This window comes from Hippocampus comes, unplaced genomic scaffold, assembly GCF_001891065.2.
Source record: "Hippocampus comes isolate QL1 unplaced genomic scaffold, H_comes_QL1_v1.1 scaffold110, whole genome shotgun sequence".
Classification (NCBI taxonomy): domain Eukaryota; kingdom Metazoa; phylum Chordata; class Actinopteri; order Syngnathiformes; family Syngnathidae; genus Hippocampus; species Hippocampus comes.
In genome coordinates, this window is record NW_017805498.1 from 863,196 (window position 1) to 871,294 (window position 8,099).

The 8,099-nt window shown below is 40.5% G+C and overlaps 1 protein-coding gene and 1 non-coding gene across 2 annotated transcripts in view; one reads left to right on the plus strand and one right to left on the minus strand.

The window, feature by feature from the left end:
- The window catches only part of itgb5 (integrin, beta 5), a 41,443-nt gene extending 36,953 nt beyond the window's left edge, over positions 1-4,490 (plus strand). Inside the window, exons 14-16 of the mRNA XM_019876930.1 lie at positions 58-177; positions 1,518-1,684; positions 2,649-4,490. Of these exons, the coding sequence (XP_019732489.1) occupies positions 58-177; positions 1,518-1,684; positions 2,649-2,738 (377 nt within the window). The 3' untranslated portion in view covers positions 2,739-4,490. The remainder of the gene's footprint in view (positions 1-57; positions 178-1,517; positions 1,685-2,648) is intronic.
- A 1,428-nt stretch (positions 4,491-5,918) lies between these two features.
- trnas-gcu (transfer RNA serine (anticodon GCU)) lies at positions 5,919-6,000 on the minus strand. The gene has a single exon. It is a non-coding gene; the product is annotated as a tRNA-Ser (tRNA).
- Positions 6,001-8,099: the final 2,099 nt, after the last annotated feature.

Genomic DNA, 8,099 nt, shown 5'->3' on the forward strand with positions numbered 1-8,099 from the left:
CATCTCTTGCTGGTGTACAAAGTTACATATTGTGGTTTGGCGTTTTGATCATTCTAGAAACGGACGAGCCGGGCGCCGTGCTGTGCCTCTACAAGACGGACGACGACTGCGTGATGAAGTTCACATACTCAGAACACGCCAGCGGACAGTCCGTTCTCACGGCCCTGACGGAACCAGGTGAGCTCCTGCTTGCTTCTCGCTGCGCTACATGACGTGCCGCATTCGTGTTCTGGAAAGAAAAAGCAGTGAGCATTCTTGAGTATTTTTCTCACATGTGTCATGGGTCCAGTTATATCTTAGCTGCTCTCAGCCATGCATTCCTCTGTAGTAGTGTGGTGGGACTTATACAATGGACAACGTTCGATTTCACAGATGTGCAAGTGATTTGTTGCAGCTGCGTCAGTGCAGCATAAACATGTTAATGAACAACATGGTTCATTTAATTGCTTCTCAATACGTCCAAAATATTTGCAAACCAGAGACAGCAAGCAAGGTGCACACTGGCGTGTTATTCCACAATTTTTACAAAAAGTGTACTTTACTCAGGTTTTGTTGAGCCCCTGTGTGCACAACGATGAAAACCTGAATCGGAACCTGCACAAAAAAAAGAATTAAAAATCATCTCGAGAAGTAATCATCTCGGATTAAAGACATTTCTTGACCAGTGTTATCTTTGTGTTTTTCTAAAATAATGCTTGTGCATTTCCTACACTACCAATTTGAAATAATGTCCTGTTTTGTAACAAAGGGATGCAAATGAAAAACTATTTTTATGAATTTTGTTTATTCAATTAATCAACAAAATAATTGACAGATTCAGACAGATTACACCGGTCAACACATGTTTACATTTTTCATACAGAAATGTAAGATGACGCTATTAGACACTTTTTTGTGCTGATTCTGAATCTACCCTTGCGCATGTTTCCTGTAGCATATCAAGTTTTCATAACTATCATAATAATAATAATGTGCAATACAGTTATATATTTAGTAACATTTAAAAATAATGGGTTAAGTTTAGCAACAGGTGGATTGTTTTCTGAAACTTTATGGCAAAAATTACAATGCATGGTAAAATCCGTATTATGTAAGCTTTTAGAAGTCAACCTCAAAAATAAAAAAGTGACAATTTTGCAAAAACCTGATGTGATAGAGAAAAAAAACGTTTTTAAAATCAGGATCAAAAATATGTTTTGGGACATATAAAGCCATCTTTGACGAAAATTTTAAATGATTAAAATGTTTGTTTGGCCTAGTGCTAAACACGGCATAATAAAACTAATCACTTACTGTATTTAAAATTTCAAAACGATTGTGACTGCCAAGTCGTGGTTTGTTTTTTAGGTACAGTATACAATTCAGTGCCATCTAGTGGTGAACTCTTAGAATGCAATGACCTTCATATCATTGAAATCAGTAGTTGGTTTTTGAAATCATAAACGTTGAAAAATCGACACCTTTTTAGACACTTTCCTTTTAATAGTCTCCTCCTTGTGTTTTGTTTTCTATGTCAGAATGCGGTGGGGGTCCGGACGCCCTCATGGTCCTGCTGGCGGTGGTGGGCAGCATCCTGCTAGTGGGAGTGCTGCTGCTCGGCATCTGGAAGCTCGTCATCACCATCCACGACCGGCGGGAGTTTTCACGCTTCCAGAACGCTCGCTCGCGTGCACGATATGAAATGGTAGGCAAGGACAGTATCATATAATCATAATTTTTTTTATTTAAAAAAAACATATATATATATTCATATAATAATCGTCCTCCATCCTCCTATCGTCTTCCGTCCTCATTCTTTTGAAGTGCTTTCGTCTGCCCCCCCGCCCCCTCCATCTTGAATGGCGCCTTTTAGCGGGAACCGTAAGCAAGTATTATCAAAGACAGCATTTACATTACATATACAAAGACCCCTTCTTGAGTATGTCGATGTTGCAGCTGTATTCGATGTGGCAAAGTGAAGCAAATTGTGAAGATGCTTCCTCCTTGGAGATGTATCATCAAGCAAAAACTCACTTGATCAATACTGGAATACTGGATGTTATCCTAGCACAGTTTTATGATATTATTGCCAGATTTATGGCTAATGTTAAGGCCACTTAAAATATAGCGGATGGGCTGATATGGAATTATTGGTCATGATTGTATGATGCAATTTTATGATACAGTAATCCCTCGTTTATCACGGTTAATGGGGACCAAACCACCCGCAATAAACGAAAATCCGCGAAGTAGCTTCCTCACTTGCCGTACTTTTACGCCGTACAGTGATGCAACATGACAGTCTAAACCCATAATATAGGAATCTAAACTTCGCCTAATGTGCCAAAACCGTGATCGATGATCACCAACATGTATGTTGACATCTTTACTGATGTTCACATCCACTCTGAAAATATTAGAATTGTCGCGTCGCACTTTGGTTTTGTTTGGTTGTTTGTGGTTGTGCTTTGGTTCGTTCTGGTTTTGTGTCTGGTGCTTTCTGCTTGTATCTGGCTTTGTGTGATTGTGTCTGATTCTGGTTGGTTGTGACTGGTCCTATTTGGTTATGTCTGGTCCTTTCTGGTTGGACCTGTTTACGGCCGTATCTGTGGTTGGATCTTTTTGGTTTTGTCTGATTCTTTGTGGATATTTCTGGTTCTGTCCCACAGGCATCCAACCCACTCTACAAGCAGCCTGTCTCATCCAGTTTTTGTGAGACAGACTTGTTCGACAAGCCCTACAATGGAGGGGTCCACTGAACCCTTGGTATTTGGGGCGGCAGGACCGGTCCAACAAGAGGAACCCTAATATGGGGGGGCATGAGCCCAATGTGGACTGCCCCCCCCCCACACACACACACACATACACACCTCCACCCTCTGCCAGCTCGTCCTCAACAGGGCTACAGAAATGAAAGTAAATGACAAAAACTTGTCTTGAAGAAGCAGCTTCACTTAATTGCATTGACCAGCAACGCGTCAACATCTGAATGTTAGCAGTGAGCTAAGCGGGCTGCAGATCACATTTGTATATATATATTTTTTATAAACACTAAAAACAAAAAATAGTCTTTGCCAGGCTTAACTATGCACCCAGCCGCTTTTTACATGAAATGAATCACTTAATGAAAAATCACAGAACATTTGGGGGATCACAACCTCTCAAAGTGCTTCGACTAACTTTTTACAAAAAAAAAAAACATGTAAGTTATGCATTCACATTGCATGGCTACTACTGATTAACAAAATGTAAACAACCATTTGGTTCACTGAAGATTAAGGCTTTTTCCTTGAGTTACCTTTGTTGCCTTTTCAACAGAGATGACTTTCTTCTGCTTTCTGATTGACTAAAACAACTTTGTTTTGGGGTTATAGTGCCACCCGGTGCTTTGGCGTGCAAATGACAGCCTGGTAATGCGTGTGTTTTCTAACACGAGAGTAGGGTGAAAATGTGTTTTGTTTTGTTTTTAAACATACCTGAGTACACGCAGACAAATGTAGGTGACAATTTTGTGAGGGTTTGTGTGGATGCGTGTGTACGTGTGTAATTGCATGTCTGGGTAGCCTCTGGCGCCCTTAACGGTTATTACACTGCCACAGTTGCCCTTCAATTTCAGCTGGTGAGTCAAATTCAATCTGATTGATTGTAAAAACGGTGATGCAGTCATATTCAATGATGCAAAGATCTTGAACTGAAGTGGGCTTCAAACTATTAGTAGATATTAGAGCAGTCAGGGGCATTACAAATCTCATATACATTGCAGGTAATGAAGTTCAGATTGAGATCAATATTAGAGACGGGAGATTAAAACCATATTATGCCAAGGATAATACACACTGGGATTAGGTTATGATTCATATTTTGGTAGGAGAAATGACAGTGCATCCCTCTATAAGATCATTTAGATTCATACTTAAGATTCATAAACAATTCATGCAATTTTACAGCGCTCGTGCTACCTCCTAAAGTGGGAAATTGGCACCTTTACAGACAGTGGGAGGAGGGGATTTTGTCCCACTTCTCTGCTCTCGCAAACCAACCAGCAGGGATTTTTAATATGAAAAAAGTACAAAAACAATTCACCAGCATTAAAATGATGATTTTGTTATATCCGCTGTGGGATAATTTTCAATAATAATTCATGAATTTGAATGGCACAAACAACGGTCTAAAACTTTTATACCATCAACCATATTTGTTGCAATTACTTTTATATGACCTAATAACACAACTTGCACCTTTAATACTAAAGTGACTCACTAAGTTTAGAAGTGTCAGGGACTTTTGAGTGAGAGAGTGAGTGAGTGTGTCCACACATACGTGTGTGAGTGTGGAATTAGCATCAAATGTAAATATGGAGTGGGTATGATAGAAGTTTTCACTGCACAGTTGGGACTGTAACTGACAACACATTGTGGTAACATACAGTCGCGCAATTGGGACTCAGGCATTTGTTTGTTTGTGTGACTCTGCACGACTACGACACAATAAATTAGCTTGTTTCAGAAGAACCTGTGTGTTGTTTTTGCTGTTTATTTGTGTGTGGATGCTTTCTTTTACACTTCTTCCCCAAAACTGCAGAATAACCTTCAATAATGCAGTTTTGAAGCCAAGCATATCATTCTGGGAAGCACATTGCCGTGTCCTTTTGGGGATTTTTTAAAATTTCGTTTTTTACCCTCATCTGTACCGGAGACTTGTAGTATCACTTTTTAAGACCTTCCACAACCGAACAAATTTAGGGTACCTCCTATCCCATGCAACACACACACAGACACACACACACACACAGACACACACACACACACACACACACAGGTTTATGCAGTGATGAGGTCTTGTCTTGCTATGGTTGGTTTTGTATGTTTTTGCAACTTTAGAGTCACATTTCTCCTGAGTTCATTCGCAGTAAGAATTTTTGGATTTCAGTGTATTTACAATCAATCGTCTTCATTCAAAATGCTAATGTACAGTATTACGAAAGAAGACTATTTTGTTGACAGATCCGGCCTTGCACAGACCTTTATAGTCACTTCATGTCACACACTTGGCTGGCTGTGTGAGAGAATCCTCTCCAGTTGGAAAAGTCTGCGTGGTTTCCTCATTTAAACTTTCGCTTCCTGTGTGTGACTTCTTCATTAGCTTTTCTTTATCTGCTGAACACACACAGTTGTTAAGCCTTAAATGTCTTTTGAGGGGATGCGAAAGTGAGAGTAGTTGGCGGTTTAACATCATGTGTTAGGAATTTGTTTCTTTATCAAATTTTAAGCTCAAGTATATATCCTCAGGGGCCAATACATTAGTTAAACTTTCATATTGTAATGGCATCCAATCAGTTGGGGCCGTGCATTTGGTAGCGAGCCCTTCAGTTAGGATTTACCTGTTTCCAAAATCAACACTTATCTTGCAGTTGCAGAAACCTTCATGATACAAAAATGCTTCAACATCGCTGACAATATTTGTCACACCCCAATTGCCTGCTTCACAAAAAGTGTCCAGAACAAACAACACAGTGTGTAAGTAAGCATGTTTTGGAGGTCTGACCTCCCAGTGCTCAATGCTGTCCATTGTCATTGTTAGGGAGTTACGTGTCAATCAAAAGCCTTGCTAGGCAAGACTCAAATGCTGCTCTGTGGCTTATCACCTCCAAACTAGTCCAGTCATGTTGTTGTGACTTAGTTTCGGACAGTCCAAACATGGGTCGCCACAGCGAGTAAAAATAACACCTGAACAAGTTACTCTTAATGAAAATACTTAAATAGGTTACCTTTTGAATTTGGCCCTTTGCTGCCATCCAGTGGACAGTCTGATTCTCTACAAGCTATAAATTGATTTTTTTCAGTGAAATTGTGAAATTAGATCCAATTTTTTTTAAACAACTAAAAAAGAGGCTGGGTGCGGTAGCCTTTTCAAATGGACTGTCACTCTGCAAAAACATTCGACGAGGATGGGATTCGAACCCACGCGTGCAGAGCACAATGGATTAGCAGTCCATCGCCTTAACCACTCGGCCACCTCGTCCGGTTAGCATTTAATGCTGAACAACTCATTTCTTATAGCTTACATTCTGCCCAAATTAGGTAAATAGTTACACGGTACTTTACAATGTTGCCTAGCTTTCGTTTCGGTAGCGTGCGTTCGCACACCGGAAATACATACTAATTGCATGTAAACCGTGGCACAACTGAGCTTCCTTTGAAGAACGGTGACATTGATTACTTCAAATACTTCTCAGAAAGTAGCAACTCAAACCGACATTCATTGAAGAGCAGCTATCGGCCATATCTTGAGCCGTCATTCTGCATACTGACTTGAGCCAACTTCAACCTGATGTTCCTTTGTCATCTTCAAAGAGATCACAGTCATATAGCGACAGAAAAAGAGCAATGTGGTTCACTCCAAGTCCAATGCGCTCAAAAGCTACATTGCCTAGGCTGGTATCTCCAGAAACTCAAGCACAGGCCTGAGGATTTCACGGTAACTATCGTTTCCGGTAGCGTGTCGTTTCCGTGGGATCATTTGAACCGAAAAATCGTTTCCCATAAAAATCAGCGCGCACTACTGTAGTGACTGTACGCGATCGAATATCTCCTGTGTGGTCAACGCGATTTCCCTGTTGCCTGCATGTGTGTTTGTGGAATAGTGTGTGAGTGTTTTTCTTCTATTCTACTTCGTTTTGTTTAAATTTAGCGGGGGACAGGAAACATTTTGTGCGCATGCGGGTTGCTATTTTAGTCTGCACGCTGAGAAAGCACGTAAAATAGATGATGGATAGAGATGGCGGCAAAAAAAAAAAAAACACCGAAAAGAGTATTAGTTACTACCTCTAAGAAATGGGAATGCCAGTCGGATTTTCTTTCCAATCATCCGTTGAAGAGTGTATTACCAAACTGACGTGTGATGTATGCACAAAACACGAAAGAGAATTACGACGGGAGGCACGATTCCGAGACAAGTACTTGAGGTCGGTCATTAGATCGAAAGGCTAATCGCTATGAACAATATTTATGAAACAGCCTTAGTTATTCTATAATTTACTAGTTGTAGACATGGTAACTTAATGAATAAAACATTCGCCACAAGGTGTAGTAATGCTAATGTTAACGGTCGGTAGGCCTAACGATGACGTGTGGTAGGTTCTTTGGTCAAATTGATAGGAGATTACACAGTGCGGTCGCCTTGGGGGTGCAAAGAGGACGTCAAGCCATATCAATACTTTAAGTCTACATATTTTAATACGGTCATTTTTTTATAAGATTCATCACATAATTGTAATCATTAAATTCCTATTACAAGCTTTTGTATTAATAAAGGGGGTGAGTAGCCTTTGATATTATGTCTATTTCCATAGATAGTACACACACATAATCATGTTAACAGAGTCAGGTTTACTTGTGGCCCATGGTATATAGCCAGATTTTGTGGTACTGTATGCTGTATTCAGGATGCCATATGAGTACAATAAAAGTGTTAAACAACATATTTTGATCCACTTATTTTATTGAATAAACCTGGAGTACACAGATGCTGATGTAATTATGTTCATTGTTAATGCATAGTTTTCAAACATTTACCCTTTCAATATTAGGCCAAACAAAAAAGATAGTGTTTCCGGTAACATGAAATTTCAGCATAGGGTCGTTAGGTCGGACAAAGTTTTTTTTTTTTTTAATCTTTTTTTTTTCCCATCAAAAATTTAAACAAAATAACCATAAAACATAAAACAAGAAGACATTGAACACGCCGTTCCGCGGCCGGCGCCGCCGCCACCTATTTAGTTTTCTCACCGCTCCGGACTCAGGGGGCCGGGGCGCGCCGCCGCTCTCCTCCGCCGTCCTCCTCCGCCCTCGGTTTTTACTCGACCCGTGGTGTTCATCAAATAGTTCGCTGAATTTTTTCGATACATCAATGGATGCTATTTTCTTAACATTACGGTGCGAGCACGCGACTGTAATACAGAAAACGCGGTTTAAGCTGTCGTCGGAGATCGCGGCCGCCGCCATGTTTCAATGTTGTTGACAGACGACAGGGAAAACGACGCTCGTGCTCAACGTGAATATCGTGAGAGTTTGCACCGATGTAAACCCTCTACACCAGTGGTCCCCAACCGCCGGTCCCCG